Genomic DNA, 17,939 nt, shown 5'->3' on the forward strand with positions numbered 1-17,939 from the left:
GGGTTTGGCAATTGCAACCAACCTCTGACCTTCGGCTGGGGTGCGAGCAACAAGGGATCCCGATCCCATCCAAGAGGATGCCCATACAAAACGTAAACAAACACTTGTCCATGGCTAGGCTAGGTCGGGGCTACGATTGCGAGTATGTCTCGTTTTCCCCCACTGTAAAAGCTTTTCCTAGACGCAGGCGCAAGGGCACGCTCTCTCTCTCTCTCTCTCTCTCTCTGTGTGTGTGTGTGGCTCTCCCACTGCATTTGCACTGCAGATGAAGGAGCTTCGTGTGACGTCACAGGCCGCCAAAAACCGAACGGTACTCGAGCCAAATGCCAAGGACTCTCGTCGCTGAGGCTGTCGTCCTGCTCAGTGCCGTTAGAGATATTCGCCAAGTGAGACGTGCCAAGCAGTGCAGAAAGCAGTTGAAAATATTTTCCACCACACGCGCACACACACCTACGTACATACCATAAATACATACATACCATACATACACATACATAGAGACGGGAAAGGGGTGGCTGTGCGTGGGCGTTCGTGTGTGTGTGTCAATAAAATCAGGAAAAGACGGTGAGCGGTGTGCAGACCCGACCAGGCGAGCCAGCCACACAAACTTTTGGCCAACTCAATGAAAACACCAGAGCATCCAACAAATTAGGCAAAAAAAAAACAAGAAAAAAACAAAAAAAAAAACACACACACAGACATTGACTTTAAGTTGCACGTGGAGTGTGCTTTTTCGGCCAGAGGTCCATGTCAGGGCCCCGGGGGCAGAGGTAAATTCAACGCGAGCTAGTGCTGCCGAGGCACGATGAAAACAAAGACACACACAAATAACAGAAATGCCAGAGTTACGGCAAGGTATATTCTAAATCTAAGGAAAGACAGTTCCTTTATCAAAAAAGGGTACCCCGAGCCGTACTGCTGTGGGCCTTACCTTCTATTGAATATTCCTTTATAAATACCGTGAATATTCAATAAACAAATTGTTTCAACCATGCGGCTGGCTGCCGGCTAGCGGGAATACCTCTCGCTGAATATAGGCTGTACCTTAAATGGGAGTGAAAGGCAGTGAAAAACAGTGAAAACAATCGAACAGTGAGAGGCAGGAGCCGCAGGCTAAATTCGGTCAATATTTGAGTGCGTACGCTGTTTGAAAAGAGGGAAATTTTGTTGCCATTTTATGTTGCTGTTGTTGTGGTTGTTCCTTTTGCTGATGTTGTTTTTGTGAAAGCGAGAACAAAGGGAGCAAAATCTGTGTGGAAATAAATTACGCACTATTCTGCTGCTGTGCCGCTGGCTGGTTGGGGAATTTCTGCTGTGGGCCTTTCTGGGATTTGTGAATGAATATTAAAATACATCTACAGTGCAGAGTACACACACATGCATGCATGAATGTGTACATATGTGAGCATATTTTTAAGCTCATTTTGACTGGCTTGTGGAGCTCTGATTTGCTGCTCTGCTGCTGCTGCCCACCTTTATACCCTTACAGGTTATACGAATCCTGATTAATGTCAGCGTGTTTTAGCAATCATACCAGGACACATGTAACTGTCAGTAGACACGACAGCAAACATCGGAAACGGTCTCTTGGGGGGAGCCTACGTTTGTGTCACAAATCGTTTTGTTGGCAGGGGGAGAATATGGTGTGGCATTTTTGAGGGGTACGTTAACCATCAAGAAATCATTACAGGATGCGTTAAATGTTTCGTGTATGCTGCCAACGTGTTATATAGCAGAATAACATACTATTCAAAAGATCCGATCCGGAGGAAACAGCTTCGTTAGGCGATTTTCAGAAATCTGATAAAATTCCAGCACATTGCATGCCGATGATGTTGTACGAATGTATGCAACGCATTCTCTGACCCAGGATACATGCATCACAGATGCCACATAAATTAAAAGGCAGATCCTAGCGGGGCGTAAACGGTTCAGTGCAAGGGGACCATGTTACGTGCGTTTTATGACGATTATTCGTTACGCATACGCCATGTGGCGCGGCAAGGGCCACCAACGGTGCGTCGCGTAATAAATCGCACGACAATAACTCAGAATAAAAAGGGGGAGAGGGTGAGAAACAAGCAAAAGGGTGCAGCACAAGGAGCCAGCCAAGGGTGAAGGATGTGGAACCAGCCGAGCAGTGGCCAGGAAACTGAAGGAAAACTGTAGCTATTAAGGCAAAAGACTTAAAGACTTTTCCAGCTACCATACCACCCACCCAGCCCCGTTCTGTCGGAGACGGCATCCGACACACCCAAACGCACACATCCGTTTCCGGTTCCACTCCTGCGGCTGTACCAGAGGCAGCGGCAGAGGCAGAGCCAGAGGCAAAAAAACAAAAACAAAGCCGTCAACGAAAACTCACTTAGTAGGCAGCCGCAGCCGCAGTCTCCTGCCATCTGGCAGGCAGACTCTCTCCTTTGCTCCTTGCTCCTTGCCCCTTTGCCCGTTTGCTCCTTGGTCCCGTCCAGACTCACTTGACATGCTCTTAATGCCAAATGAAAACATACGCTCAAGGACACCGAGGAAGCGCTCCGTTCCACTTTCCCGAGAACCGAGAACCGACAACCGCCCACCCTGCGCCCGGAGCTCCTCTCGTGTGTAAATTTTTAATGTTGCCAAGAACAAGCACAGTAGCCCTCAAATGTAGGTTATCAAATTGTGTTCAAGTTGCCGTTGCCAACCCCAGCACCAACCCCTCTCGCAGCGAACTTTTAGGCCCCAAAACGAGCCCCAACCCCTGTCCAAAGCCACCCGTCGAAGCAGGGGAGGAACATTTTAAATGATTTTGCGGCTGTTGTTGGCGTTGGTGTGGCTGCTGCTGCCGCTCTGACCCGACTGCCAATTGGGTCAAGCATTTACATTTCGCGCCTGATGCGAATACTAAAGGCATACTCTGCCTATGCCTCTGCCTCTGCCTCCGCCTCCCTGGAAAAGTATGCCCCATGTTGTACGTACACGCCCTTAAAAGTCTTAAGCTGCCTCTATTTGGTTAAATTAAAAACACAAATTTAACTCTGCTCTGCCTGATGCTGCCACTAATTAATTGCAAACTAAATGAGTTTCCCGGCAACAAAACTTTATCCGTACCGTACCGTGCCACAGCAAGAGGCTGATGGCTGCCTGTTGGCCGTTACCGCGGGAACGGGGGTCCAGGGGAAAGTGCAACAGAAGCCTTACGCATTGGTATAGGCAACTCCTCAGATAAGGAAGAATCTGGAACGCAAAAAGGAAAAGTTTCGTCCTCACATATTCCATTCCGTTGCATCAAAAAGTTTCCGGCTGCGAAAGGATCAAACTGTTGACTCGAACGAGTCATACAGGAAATTGCGAGTAATATGAGAAATAACAACGTGTGAAAGAGTCAAGAGAAAAATATGTATGCCACACTGTGCGAAACTCAAAAACAGTTAGATCTACATATGTACATATATTTGAAGGGCAGAAAGTAATTCTCACTGTAGTCGGGATTTGGCCCATGAGGCAGACAGTCGGAGATTGAGGGACAAATCAAGTTAGCTCCGTGAAAATGATTTGTTCAAGCCAATTGAGTGGTTCCACGTCAACTCCCGAATTGGCAGGAGAGAGCAGAGCCCAGTCCAGGCCAGACAGACCCCTCCGGGCCATCCATCCGTCAGTCAATCAGTCAGCCAGTGAGCCATTAAATTCTCGCTACTTAATGTTCGCCCGCAGCGCAAATCTGTTATTTTAACTTATTAATCTGCAATTGAATTGGCCCCCAACTGTTGATGTTGATGTCACTGTCGCTCTCAATGTCAATTACATTTCCACTGCCCCATTTTCCACTTGCCTCATATTTCGAACGAGAGTTCGTTGAGCTGCGGCAAGTGTAATCAAGTCTGGCCAAAATACTGCTCCTGCCTCAAAGCAGCACTGAAAAACGGATTAATTTGCATACATTTGCGATGCGACTCTCGTGCAAATTCCAAATGAATCTGACAGAACAAAGTTTATTCGACTTTGATGGATTTAGTAGTTGCATTTTCCTGTTGAGCTGTGTATTTTTGGGGCTAAAATTGGTACGTCTGGATACCTTGTATCACTAACTTAGCTATGCATGGAAAATCTTAAATAATAAAAGAATACTTCTTGCTTTGACTTTGGCCTGCTCACAGTTTTAATAAAATAATTGAGAGAAATCTATTTGGGAAAATGGTTTTAAAAAAGAAGGAAAAAGGGAAAACAGAAATATTTCTCCTAAGCTCTTTGTAGTTGAATATAATGTACAATAAACCCATTTGGACCTCTAAGAACTATAGTCCTCCGCCTGGGACATACTAGAACCCATTTTGAAGCTTACTTTGCAGCTCTTTGGTAAGAGCATACAGTACAGTACTGCCACAGGAGGGGGGATGTACAAAAAGCCCTAGAGTTTAATTGAATAAGAATGCAACTGCATAAGCCTCGTCACTGGCAGGCCACAAATCGAATAACCAAGCAGAAACAGGTCAAGTGCTCAAACTGAACTTGGAGTCGGGTCGGATCGGGTCGAGGAGACGCACAGATACAATATGCGGACAAGAGGGACAAGGAGGATACTCTGCAGAGCTCTGGTTGCCCAACAAGGTACTTTGAACTGTGATATGTGTGGGTACACTCGCAGTCAGACTCCAGCATCAGCTGGCAGTCGAGTGCACATAAGCGGGACAGCACCGGACCTGCCTTTGACGCTGACCACTCTGGCACTGAGGGTGGCTCTCAGGCGGAGGCTAATTTGCCAAGATCTCAAACAAATTACGACTGACGGCATGCCAGAGAAGTTTCTGCTAATGCAATGCAAGCTGCCGTCCAAGTTCGGACAACGAGAGTGGCTGCTTTATTTCCGAGCAGTTAAAAACATTTATGAGAAGATGGAAATCCTCTTTTCGATGGCCGAAATCTTAAATACCCTTCGAAAAGTGTCAATAATATAGTGCACCCCTATACTTCCATTTGGATTATTGCCATTATTCTGATGATTATTCATTCCGTGCATGGCTAACTTCCGGACTCCACCTAAAGGAGGGTATTAGAAACCCAAGTTCTGAATTGTTGAATAGTTGACAAGCGATTTTCTGCAACTATGTCGAACCCTGTCGAAGACAGACACAGACTCTAACTGCGTGTAAAAGTTTTCCCTCGACAGTGGACAAGTTTGAAGGCATGTGGCAGTGGCACAAAAAGCTTTTTTAGTTCAGTTTATTTCGAAAGTTTCTGCGCCCATTCAATTGGATGTCTCTGAGCTGCTCGCCATGTAGATGCTCGTCAGATTCTTGAGGAACTTCTCATGCCTGACCAGATCGCAGCGCTCGCCCACGTTGCTGATATGCTGGCTGAGCCTCTTCAGACGGGCGTCGAGTAGCTCCGTGCGCCTCTGCACATGCTCGTTCATGTCGCGTTTGATGCGGTCCTGGGTTTCCAGCAACCTGCTGGCGGTGTGCCGGCGGTGTCTATCGACGATGAGCGACACCCTGGCCAAGTGCATCGACAGCTTGTAGTTTTTTCGATCCTCCAGCAAGGAGCGACGCTCCGCTGCCAACTGCTGTTTCATCTCCAGTTGCTGGCGGGTGGGTTGGGTGCGTTTTCGGAGCAGGCAATCCGGCAGCTCTGCACTCACAGGTTCCTTGCAATGAATATAGAAGGCCACGTTATCGGGTCGTCGAAACTCCTCTGCATACAGATTGCCAAAATATTGATACATACTTAAAATTTTCCATAGATTACTTCAATGATTTGAAACTTAAATCCGAGTGGACCAGTCCCCAAAGCTTGCCAAGTCAGACAGATTTCTCCATGTAAGCCTATATAATCTGAAACATTTTTCCATCTGTCTAATGCTTATACATAGCACACTATATGAGTGTACATATGTACACCATAAATACTCCGATTAGGAAGCCACGGGACAGACCCAACCCAACCCTACCCTAAGCGGAACTCCACAGAACTTCATCCGTGTCCGTGTCCGTGGCTCGGATATATGTAACACAAAAGTTACTTGCTATTATTATGATTAAAGTTTCTGCTTGTGTGGCCCGCACCACATTAGTGTTACTTCCTTGCCTCTGCCGCAGGCCCCAAGCCCTAGACAACAGAACCCATATCCCTATATGTTTGTGGCGTCTCTGCCAAAGTGCTGGCTCAGGTGGAGGCTGCAGCTCTTGGCGGCTTAGGTCAGACATATCGCATGTGAGGCAGTCCACCATTTCTACCTTTTCACCCGCTAGAAGCCAGCCATTTACATCATGAATTTTTTGGGGATAAAGTGGAAAAAAATGAAATAAAAACAGGAAACCAAAACATGACCAAAACATATTTTGCTGTCCATCTCTTTGTTGCCATTGGTCTGAGCCTTAAAGCGGATTAAAATTGAAATTCTAGAGTGGGGTAGTGGAGGGGAGTGGGCAGCCAGCTTTCTAGAGCATTAAGCGTTGCCAATTGAGCTGCTGGATATGTATTAGTGGCACTTACCAATAAGCACTGGTGAACCCCAGTGCCTTCGTGTGAGGGTCATGTCATGACACAGGACTGTATGTATAATTAGTCCCATTTTGCATTCCGTTTCTTGTAGGATTCTCAACAGAGACCCAAGTTTTGAGTGCCCTCAGCCAGCCCTCTCCCCCTCTCTTTCTGTTCGTGCTCTGTGTGAACGATGTCAGTCTCCTCTTCTTCGCTGCTGGTCTTCTCTTTGACCCAAAAGGTTGAATGGGAAACTCAACTTTTACTGAGGCCGCAGTGCAGTTAAACTGGGTGTTGACATGCAATCCTCTGACAACAAAAAAATAGCCCAAATGGAAGTTTATGGCTAGCACTGGCCTACATACCAACCACTAAGCTTGCTCGCGGACAGGGACCGCAAAGCTTTCTGTTTTTATGGGCATCAATGGTGACACACGTGGAGCAGTCCACAGTCCACTCTGAACTCAAATTAGTTCCGATTCCCAGAGGACAAAAGAGTGGCAGAAGCAGAATAAAGTTGAATACTAACCTAACGTCACATTCCGTCACATACCCTCTACCAAGATTTTATTCATTTTATTCTGCTAATTAGATAAGTACATATATCCGATGGAATATGTCGCTAAATGTAGTTTGAAAACGAAGGACATTCAGAGATGTTGTTCCTCTCCAACGTTCCATAATAATTATAGAATACATAGATAAATATACATACGTATAGATCGGTCACAGGCGGTCACTAATAGTTCGCATTTTCTTTATTTGCAGGTCAAGGTCAAGAGCTGACAGAGGGCCCCCTTCATAATTGATAGCGAACTCGCTTAGAAACGTGATCCAGACCGAGTCTTAGGCAGCTTCGAGTACGTATTTTCCTGGTGCCCCTGTGTCCTGTGTTGTCTGTCCTGCCTAGTGCTAAGTCAGAATGTTTGAGCCTCGATTAGAGCCGATTTGTGGCAGTTGAAAGTCGTTTCCAGCGCGGCAATAAGAAAAGCACACACACACGCACACACACATATACACATACAACCACCCATCCAACCACACAGTGACACGATACTTTTTTTGCTGGTGTGAGTGTGTGTGTGTTTTTTTAATGTAGTGTGCGCGCGTACGTTCGCGTGTGTGTGTGTGTGTGAGTAGGTTTTTTCCGTGTTTCTGAAGAATGCAAATAAACGGTGTCGCTGCCGGACCCACGATGGCCGCATCAGAGCCACCAGAGCCACCGCCGCGCAATCCGGATCGCATAAATGCCTCACTGCACAAGCTCAGCGAATCCGTAAGTACCACAAGCAACCCCGCAATCCATAGCCACCCCCTTCGGACCGCCATACTCCTCCTCCTCCACTCAAATCCCGCAATGTAGGCAAAATTATAAAAAATATAAAAACGGAACCTAATTGGACTCATTCAATGCTCGTTAGAAAGGAGGGTGGGGCCACTACCGAGGAGGGGGCTCTCCAATTGCATGCCTCAGCATCCACTTCCACTCTCCCTACTTGGCACACTACTTCATCTTCCTTTTGTAGAACAAATTCCCCACATCTGCATCTCCCACCCATTGACTAATTGACAACTTCTGGGCTCTCGCTGTCGCTATCTCTCTGCTTTTGCTCTTTCTCTCTTATCTGCTATTTACCTTTGGCCGGATTCATTGAATCTAAAGTGGATGTTATAAAATCTTTTCAATTTCCTTTGCAGAAAATTGTTAAATCACTGGACTCGAGTCTGATCAAGGAGAAGTCCGTCTCCGTTAACAACAATAAGCCTATACGGCCGCTGCTCTCTCTGGATAACTCTGTAACGGCCTCCACATCAGCGGCAGCCGCAGCGACAGCAGCAGGAGCAGCAGCAGCTGGAGCTGGAGCTGGAACAGTGGGCGGAGCCCCTGTCAAGCCATCGCCCCTGGTACTTACCAGCAAGCGAGACCTCACGCCCAGCAACGACAGCAGCTCCTCGCCGGCCAGCTCGAATGGCAGCAATCAGACACTTACGCCACCCATGACCAACGACAACCAGCAGCAGCAGCAGCAGCAGCAGCAGCATCGACCACCATCATATCCTGGGAAGAGCGAGGTCGTCGGTCTGCCACAGCCACAATTGCCGAATGGCCTCGGAGGCACGGCCAATGCGAACTCTATCCCCGGCCCAGCCATGATCCATGCGAATAACTCAAATTTAATTGCCGCTGGTCACCTGGCACAGGGAGTTGCCGTCTCCTCCAGCTCCACTTCGACGTCCGCCGCCAACAGCTCCTCCGGCGGCAGTGCACTAAATGCGGGTAAGTGTGGGTGTGTGCGTACAAGTGAGTGTGAGTGTGAGTGGTCGAATGGAAAGGCGAAAGGGAATGGGAACGGACATGGACATGGACACGGGAAGATGCATGCAAATGCATTTGTAATGGGCAGAAGCGGGGGAGCAATCAGCAGATTGCTGCGGGCGGAAGACCAATGGGGAGAAAGCAGGGAATGGTTAAATCAGCAAATTCCAGAAGGATGGCAACGGTGTTCAAAGTGAAATTAAATCAACGTTCGCTGATTGAATCCTTTCCACATACATGTCGACAGATACCATAGATACGTATTGTTCAATAAAAGCTACTAAAAATGTTGGATATGAAACTTATTATTGTTTTAAATTGCTGAATGATTCATATGGTTGCAGCATGTATTTTCTAATTAAAGCCAAGTTAGTGGCGCAATCTGTGGGTAAAGATTTGTGACCAGAGAGCAAACCCGCAAATACTCGTATATACATTTATCCTCTTTCTTTTGAATTGCAGAAATAATCTCTGAAAAGCTGATAGATACATTTTCTAGTTAATTTCTAAAATTCAACAAATTCAAGTTGAGTTTGGGAAAATTGACAAAATGTTTGTCTTTTTAATAAAGTTGTAACAAAATATCGTGCGAGCATCTTGTCTGGTCTTGTCCGGAAGCCAAGAGGCAAACACTCTGACCGCACACAAATTTAATGTTGTCCGGGGCAAAATGCATGTTGAAAGAGGCAAGTAGATGATAAAGGCCACACCGAGTCAAGCGGACCTCAGTGGGGAAGAACTACAACGACAGATATTGGGTAAACCACAGACACAACATCAACGAAGGGCGGGAAAGAAGTCATGAAGAGGGTGGAAAGTGGGGGCGGTCTGCGGGATGTGCAGAATGTCCTCGTACATAAGTGAAGTGTAGTTTTTTTTGCTTTGTGCTGTACTGAGATTGGGGCCAGGGCCAGGGCCAGCCCAACGCATCGGATCAGATTAGAATGCCAAAGTGATGAACACTTCAAAAATCGGACAAATGGATGGTAATGGCCTGCCCTGCTCTCTCATTCTCTCTGGCCAGCACTTTGAGTTGCGGAGTTCAAAAGCCAACGAAGCGCATAGTCAGGGTTACCCTTACCCCACAGGAGGTATACAAGTTTGAGGGGGAGTGGATCCTAGAGTGGATGCGGTCGAGCTAAGTTGAAAACTTAAATATACGAAACTAAGCAGAGGATTTACCCATCTGTGGATAGAGTGGCGGCAGTGGAATGTACTATATGTACATAAATGGATTTTTAATAGGGGGAAAATCTGAGTCCTTCAATTAGAGAATTACGGAATAATGTTTAACGTTGTTTATTTTGCAATCCAAACAATTCAATTTGATTATTAACATGTATACTAAATATATACTCGTTTTTTGCCATTTAATTATGATTTAATGCCGCGCATTAAGAGCTTATTAAATGTTCATTCAAGTCCTTAGCCAAGCGATAAATCCAAATATATTTTTACTAATTTCAACATGGAGAAATAGGCGAAAGGAAAACATTCTCATTAATTTGTTGACATGATTGTGCGTGAGTTGGGGGAATGAATGAATCGCCATCGCCGGTCGGTGGCAGGAGCGAGTGTGCAATCAATTTAGACCCATCATCAGCTATTCACATGGGTGAGTTTTGCTCGGGGAGTGAGTGCTATGGGGAATAGGTAATCAAATTGTTCATCCCGTAAATGTATTATTATGAATACATTATAATTGAAATTACTCGTTTGCCCGTGTTCGTTTGCATCTAGATAAATGTGCCGAAAATCGATATTTATTTATTTTGCCCCGCACAGCAGTTCTAATTGTTGTTTGTTTACTTTTCAATCCTACTACATACTACTATTTGTCCGGTTTGGTATTTGAGGTCTCTCTCTTCCATTGTTTGTTGCAATCTAATTTCGTGTCCTGCACTTTCCCAACCACCCCCGAACTGTCCTGTCCGCCTGCCCAATTTGAATCAGCGTGTCCTCATGCTCATGCTCAATCTCATCCTCGTCGTCATCACTATCATTTCTTGCTATTGTTCTTGTTCTTCGTATTGTTGTTGTCGTTGTTCTTGTTGTTGTTGTTTGCGGTTTCTGTTGTTTGGTTTTATTTGGACTGTACGTATTGGATCAACCTGAATCAAGTTGCCCCATCCCACATCCTACCCAATCATCCCACCCATCGAAATATCTCCATCTATATCTACATATATGTATCTGAACAATGCCATATCCAGTCGACAAGCGGAATGCCAATGATGTTTGCCCAATTGTGAAATTAATGGAACCGGAGTCAATGGCAACCGCAAGAGCAGCTCCAGCTTCAGCTCCATCTCCAGCCGCAGTATCCGCCAATATGAATCCATCATTATCTGGCTTCCTGACTCTGGGGCCACCGCATTCTCCGACATCCGCTGCCTCGGCAGCCCTCCTCATGCTCGAGTCCTGCGATGGCAATCGCAACGAAGAGACAAAGGTCCGACTCCGAGGTGCCTCTGGCTGGGGCTCAGACTCTGGTCCAGGTTCAGGTAAGTTGCACAATCAATTTTCAGCTTTTCTCTGCTCTGTTCTGCTCGGTTCTTTTCACTTTCATCCCAATTTCCGCTCTGTATTTTTAATTGAAGCAGCAGCAGCATCATCATCATCATCATCACAATTAGCCCGCATGCCGAAATCCATTCAATCCTCTTACTGCACCCTCACCTCTGCACCCACCGTCCCGTTCCCTGTGGGGAAAGTAGTTGCACTTGATCCTCATTCAACCCGCCTGTCGATTCGTTGCCTTGGCCTGCTTTAGTTATAATTACACGGACTTTAGTTTGTTCGCAGAACTTTCCATTCAATGCATCCACACTTTTGCGCACGGCTCTGTTCTGCTGGTGCTGGAGCTGCCCACTTTGTGGCCAGTAGCTTTAGCTGTACAGGATTGGGTATGCCAATGTAGTTCTTAGCTTGTTTTCTTTGGTTTCCTTTTGCGTTTTTTGCTTGCGTGCGAGTTCTTTGGGCAAGAAGAGAGCGTGGTTTGATGAGCGGGCGCGGGGAACGTAACTAATTGTGGGCTGGCTTCAGCTAGCGGTAGTGCCTTTGAGTAGAATATCGATCAGCAGGGGTGCAAAGCACTTCGACATTGGCTCGTTTTGCATAGATTTGCATCCCTGTTACGTACATATATGAACACCGCTTGTCCGCAGCTTCTGGTAGCTGTAGAAAAACGAAAGCCAAAACCAACAGGGAACTCCGCTTAAATATTTACGCAATATTTCACAGAATCCGGCATGAAGCTGCGAGAGGAGAACGATCGTCTCAGTGCGGAGCTGGTTCGCTTGCGTCGACTGCTCGAGCTGTCCACAGACGGGGCCGTCGGCGGCGTGGATCCCACAGAGGCAGATGCTCGGGGCAATAATGGAACAGCCGCACAGGATCGCATTGAACGCCTGGAGTCGGAGCTGCGTACGGTCAAGAATCAGCTGCTGACCATGCGGCTGGAGCGGAAGAAACTGCGAACTGACAAATCCGATCTGCTGGGACAGGTGAAACAGCTGTGCGCCTCGCTGCAGGAGAAGGAACAGGAGCTGCGCGACTTTATCCGCAACTTCCAGGAGCGGGTGCGGGAGTCGGAGACTACAAATGCCAAGATCTCGGGCGATCGAGATCGGGAGCGCTTCCAGCTGCTCAAGCAGGCCCGGGATGAGGCCGAGCGCTCACTAGCCCTGGCCCAGCAGCTCTCGGCTCGTGACCTGCAGCTGCAGCGACTTCAGGAGCAGCTCCAGGAGGCGCGTCGCCAACTCACAGGCTGCCTCTCCGACCAGGAGAGTCTCCACTCGTTTGCCCCACTGACTCCGCCCTCAGCGGCCTCTGGCATGCTCAGCCAGATGGCATCCGGCTCTGGCATGGGTGGAGTACTGGGCGGCCTTCGCGGCACAGCCGACGACAGTGGCCGCGGCAACTCCCTGTCGGCATTCAGTGGCAGCCTGAGCGGCGGATCCGGGGCAACAGCAGGCGATCGAAACTCGTGCTCGAATGACTCGGGTCTGCGGAACAGCAGCGACCGGGAAAGCACTGGCGGAGAGTTGAACTTCAGCGATGGCACCTGCGACAATGGACCGTGCATCACCGTGGATCCCGACAGCATTTCTCTCGTCTCCAGCCAGAACATGTATCAATGTGAGTGGGAGTCATACCATATGTGAAGTCTGAGTTTATATGTGTTTTTGTTTCGCTTTCAGTTGGAACGCCCAAAGAACGAAGCCCCACATTGTCGCCCTTGAACTCGGCTGCCTACTCCAGGTACATATTTCCTGGGCAGAATCTCATATCGAGTAGAAACTAATCGAATCGCATTTATCCAACCAACACGAACAGATCCGTGGAGCAGCTGGGCTCGCCGGTGGACCCCGATGGCCCAGGAGGGGCTGGAGCCATAACCCGGAAATTTGCCTGTGCCACAAAGAGTGGACCGTTGGGAGCACGCAACGGTCGTGGGGGAACCTGGGGCAGCATATCGCGTGTGTTTGCTCGATCCCGCAACAAGAACAAGGCCCTGTCCGCCGATGGAGTGACTGAATGTGAGTCGTTCAGTCGTCCTGCATTGAGGGAGCGGCTATATTAATGATTTATGAAAAATTCTCATTCAGACACCGACTACTCGTGGAATCCGCTTTCTGAGGAGGGATATGCCGACAAGATACGGCTGCTGCGCGAGGCTTCTCAGTTGCCCATGGAGCGCTGGCGGGCCACCCAGGTGCTGGCCTGGTTGGAGGTGGCCCTGGGCATGCCCCAATATAGTGGCCGCTGTGCGGAGAACGTAAAGAGCGGGAAGGTTTTGCTGGAGCTGAACGACATCGAGCTTGAGGCCGGTCTTGGCCTGGCCCATCCCATGCATCGCAAGAAGCTGCGTCTGGCCATCGAGGAGCAGCGACGACCGGAACTAGTACGGTATCCACTCATCACCCAACTGGGCCACACCTGGGTGGCCTCCGAATGGCTGCCGGACATTGGATTGCCGCAGTACGCGGAGCCGTTCCTGCAGTCCCTCGTCGATGCTCGCATGCTGGACACGCTGTCCAAGAAGGAGCTGGAGAAATTTCTGGGCGTGACCCGCAAGTTCCATCAGGCCAGCATTGTGCATGGTACGCAATATAAGACCAGACTGAACCTTGAACCCACTTTTAATCTGTTGCCTTCCCCTGTTTGTCAGGCATTCACGTGTTGCGCATCGTGAAGTACGACCGCCAGACGCTGGCCATGAGGCGCGTGCAATCCGAGACGGTGGACACGGACCCCATTGTTTGGACAAATCAGCGCTTCATACGCTGGGTTCGATCCATCGACCTGGGCGAGTACGCCGATAACCTGAAGGGTGAGTGTATTGATTGCCTGTCGATTGTTATGCCATTCATTTAACCAATTATGGCTCCATCCCCCGGCAGATAGCGGCGTTCATGGCGGACTCGTCGTGCTGGAGCCATCCTTCTCGGGCGATACTATGGCCACGGCTCTGGGCATTCCCCCATCCAAGAACATAATACGACGACATCTGAACACGGAATTCGATGCCCTCATTTTGCCAGCAAGGTGAGTTCGGACCGCCCCCCATTCAGTCATTTAAAATGTGTGTGTTTGTGTGTGTGTGCGATGTGTATCTGTGTGCGCGTGTGGGTCCTTTGTGTAATCCTTCGGTCTTGACAAGTGAAAGTGATCCATCCATAAGTAGTAGCGTTATACTTACAGCAATTTGATTAGAGTATTCTCTGCTTTGATTGAGTTTTGTTTTGTGCCGTTTTATATTACCAAAACCAACCCCCACCCCCACCCACACCCCCGCTCACTCTAATATAAGAGAGTTTGCATAACCTTCCAGCTAAAGTTCCAGTTTTTGTTATGGTTTATTTCGTTCCGTGAGTTTGTGTGTTTTGTTACGCAATCATTTTTGCACTTTACTTATCATAAATATCTTGCCATATCATATCATATCATATCATACCATATCATACCATATCAGTAATATGTAAAGCGCCATACCACGAAATCTGTGTTTTCTTTGATGAGCCTAAGTCATCATCAATATCATTATCATTATCATTATCAAACATATTCACTCACATTCACTCATTTCCATCTGGCTATTCCGTTAAATGCTTCGATAATCGGTTTATAGCTGCTTCTTATGTGCTAATCATCCACGTCCATGTTCTTCCACATCTTCTGAAGAAATATCGATGTCTTCCACATCTCATGCGATTTCTCATATCTGTCATATCTATCTGTCTCTCGTGCATAATTATCTTATAGTCCATAGTCTGTATCTGAAAAATAGTTGTACTTTGTTTCATTGTTGATCATGTAAACGTGTCTTAGACAACCAATTTTTAAAACAAAGAAAAAAATATATTGTATGTCCCAACAAGCGAATCGCACTAATGGCGGCCCTTCTGTGGCCATAATTCTCTCTCTTTTCTTTTCCCATCAATATGTCGTTCAACGTATATACATATATGTACATATGTATGTATACGCATTTCTTATATCCGCAATGCAGATACTTAATTTACTGTCAAATGGAAGAGTTTCAAATGGAAAGCTCCCGTCAATTGGCCAAATTGCAGGGCCATTAAAACCCCACGCGAAACAACAGAATGATACAAAATTATTACATAAAAAATCAAATGGGATTCAAAATTGAACTGTTTAGCCAAGCTGATGATGGTGGTTATAATGATAATAGCTATAGGGAGAGAACAATAATTGGAGCACAGCGCTAACCATATCGTCATTACGTATAGATAGTTGATAGACTCACAGATGGAAGAGATATTCACACTCCGATTAGTACTACATATTAGTATCCGTATCCGTATCGTATAGTATTCATAGTTTAGTAAGTGCTTCGCTTTGCGCACATTCGATATTGGATATTAACACTTACAGTACTCCCACGGAGGAGGAGCTTAAGGATGCATTTGTTTAGGATTATTTGCCAAGTCGACTCAAGCATTTAATGTCCACGATACAAGTAGTAGAAATACATACTTCACATATAGTAGGTAGGGTTAAGGCTTTGCTTCAGTGTTCAGCATAATTAAGGATTTAAGGACACACTCATTTCGACACGATCTACCCTTTCACCTTCGCCACTAGCCTGGACAGAGTTGTTGTCCACTGTGATACAGCATCGAAGATGTTGGTCAACGCACAAATTTGTACTTTCGAGACCAAACCACATACATACACATATACATTAAACACATACACATACAAGAATTTCGTGGCTAAAACTGTAGTAGTCAAACTGTGTTGGTGTGTTGCATATTTTGGTGCGTTTTAGCGAGTTTGTACTGCGGTACTGCAAAAAATATCAGAGCTCAGAGAATAGATTATTTGGTTGGATCGCAGCGACCGCAGTCCGAGTCTCAAATAAGTTAATTTTATTTAAGAAGTCTTCATTTCGGTTGCGCTATTTCGAAGTACATACATACAATGTCAATTGTAAGTAAAAATTGCTTACTAAGTAGCTCTCTCTCTCACACACACATACCCAATCCAACACCCACACACATACGGAAACGGCAACATACTCAAAACAGCAAACTCGAAACCAATCTTATGTATGTGTTATCAATGTTTTACGTAGCTTGAACTAGTCTAATCGTTGTCATCTTAATACAAGTACTACATACTACTACTCGTACAATACATACTCCACTCCACTCCACTCCACTCAAAGTGCGATTGGAACTAAGTAAGGCTTTAAAAGACAAACAAAAACCCACTCAACATCGTAACTTGGCTGCTGTCTTGGTTTGACTGGTTTGGTGTCTCTCTTGATTTCTGTTTGCCATTTTGCCATTTGGACTTTCTTTTCGGGGGCTCTTTCTGTCACCAATAGATCTTTCTCTATTGTTTGTTGTTTCCTGTTATTTGCGCTATAAGAAGTTATTTCTGCTGAAAAATTTAAACGAAATACGAATACAGCAACAAACAAATACATCTATGTATCTCTCAATATTGATTAACCGATTCTTGTCTTTGTACCGTTTCTTTTTTCATCTTTCCTATACTTTTATCCATCTCCTGCTTTTCCTCCGTAACTTTCCAACTTCCATTTCGCAACTGTAATCGAATCAACGGCTTGTTGTTGTTGATGTCTCTGCTTGATTGTATAACACAATTACTACCACAATAACACGACAACAACAACAACTACATACTACATACTACAACCAACCAACCACCTCTCTCTCTCTCTATATGCGTGTGTGTGTGTGCCTGCCTGCCTGCCCGCCTGCCTCTGTATCTCTATTTCACTGTATCTGTGTATCTCCGTATCTGTATCTGTGCCTGCCCGCCCGCCCGTACTCTCCTGCGTTCCGTTCTCTGCTGTCTGTGTACTATCTCCATTGTGCCGCCTGCCTGCCTATAACGAAAACATTGCACAAATCCAATCAACACCCACACATATCCAAACACCCACACACACATATACATGCATATATACGAACCTATGCAAAAATCGGATATCGACATTGCCATGTTTGTTGTGTAGAGCGACTCTGGGTCAAGGCATCCGTTCAGGTTGCGGCGTAGTGCCCCTGACTGGACCCGGCGGACTGCAGCACTATGCCACAACAGACCGCCGCTCGAGCGGCAGCCTCAGGGTAAGTCCTCCACATAAGTCACTCTACTAGTATAAGCTTAGCCATAACTGATATTCTATTGACATCTATCCCGTATTGAAGCCTGACTTGACGTGAAGCTTTTGTTGTCTCTCTGTGTCTACTACTAGTCTCCTATAATATTCCACCCACTAGAGGTGCCACTCAGATCTTTCACACCACAATACGTATATACTCCATATCAATGATTGTTTTCTTACATATAGTATGTACATACATACGTGTACGTAGTCCCAGCTAACACCCGACGACAGATAAGTATGACCTAAGTTAAGGATATCCCTCTTATCGATTACTCCCATGATATAAGCATGTTCATGTTGTTTCAAATAATTCAGCTAACCATCAAGACAATCTACAGACACAACAATAAATACACTTCAATAATATCGGATACAATTTCAGCATACATTTGTAAATTCGAACAAAACAATTCAAAATTTAGACATCCTGCAACAACAAAAGTTTCACGACATTTCCAAATGATTCTGTAATATTTTTCTCTTCAATCAATT

At 46.4% G+C, this 17,939-nt stretch overlaps 2 protein-coding genes across 6 annotated transcripts in view; one reads left to right on the forward strand and one right to left on the reverse strand.

Moving 5' to 3' along the window:
• LOC6593202 (kazrin) overlaps positions 1-17,939 on the forward strand; it is a 36,568-nt gene that overhangs the window by 16,967 nt on the left and 1,662 nt on the right. Inside the window, exons 2-11 of one of the 5 annotated variants that reach the window (XM_026985122.1) lie at positions 7,228-7,319; positions 7,600-7,735; positions 8,158-8,737; positions 12,020-12,916; positions 12,979-13,039; positions 13,115-13,317; positions 13,387-13,881; positions 13,950-14,111; positions 14,182-14,326; positions 17,295-17,897. In XM_026985122.1, the coding sequence (XP_026840923.1) occupies positions 7,622-7,735; positions 8,158-8,737; positions 12,020-12,916; positions 12,979-13,039; positions 13,115-13,317; positions 13,387-13,881; positions 13,950-14,111; positions 14,182-14,326; positions 17,295-17,436 (2,799 nt within the window). In that variant the 5' untranslated portion in view covers positions 7,228-7,319; positions 7,600-7,621 and the 3' untranslated portion in view covers positions 17,437-17,897. Of the gene's footprint in view, positions 1-382; positions 565-7,227; positions 7,736-8,157; positions 8,738-12,019; positions 12,917-12,978; positions 13,040-13,114; positions 13,318-13,386; positions 13,882-13,949; positions 14,112-14,181; positions 14,327-15,290; positions 15,796-17,294; positions 17,898-17,939 lie in introns of those variants that run through there. The other 4 variants (XM_026985124.1, XM_026985121.1, XM_026985126.1 and 1 more) reach the window with 4 other exon arrangements.
• LOC6592628 lies at positions 5,167-5,701 on the reverse strand. The gene has a single exon (XM_026985003.1). It carries the CDS (start codon positions 5,699-5,701, stop codon positions 5,225-5,227), a length of 477 nt encoding a protein of 158 aa, XP_026840804.1. The 3' UTR covers positions 5,167-5,224.

Source organism: Drosophila persimilis, unplaced genomic scaffold, assembly GCF_003286085.1.
Source record: "Drosophila persimilis strain 14011-0111.01,24,50 unplaced genomic scaffold, DperRS2 tig00000002-arrow-pilon, whole genome shotgun sequence".
In the NCBI taxonomy this organism is placed as follows: Eukaryota; Metazoa; Arthropoda; class Insecta; order Diptera; family Drosophilidae; genus Drosophila; species Drosophila persimilis.

Excerpts from the sequence above, each read along its gene's own strand:
- LOC6592628 (XM_026985003.1), bottom strand. The coding sequence starts at position 5,701 with ATGTATCAATATTTTGGCAATCTGTATGCAGAGGAGTTTCGACGACCC.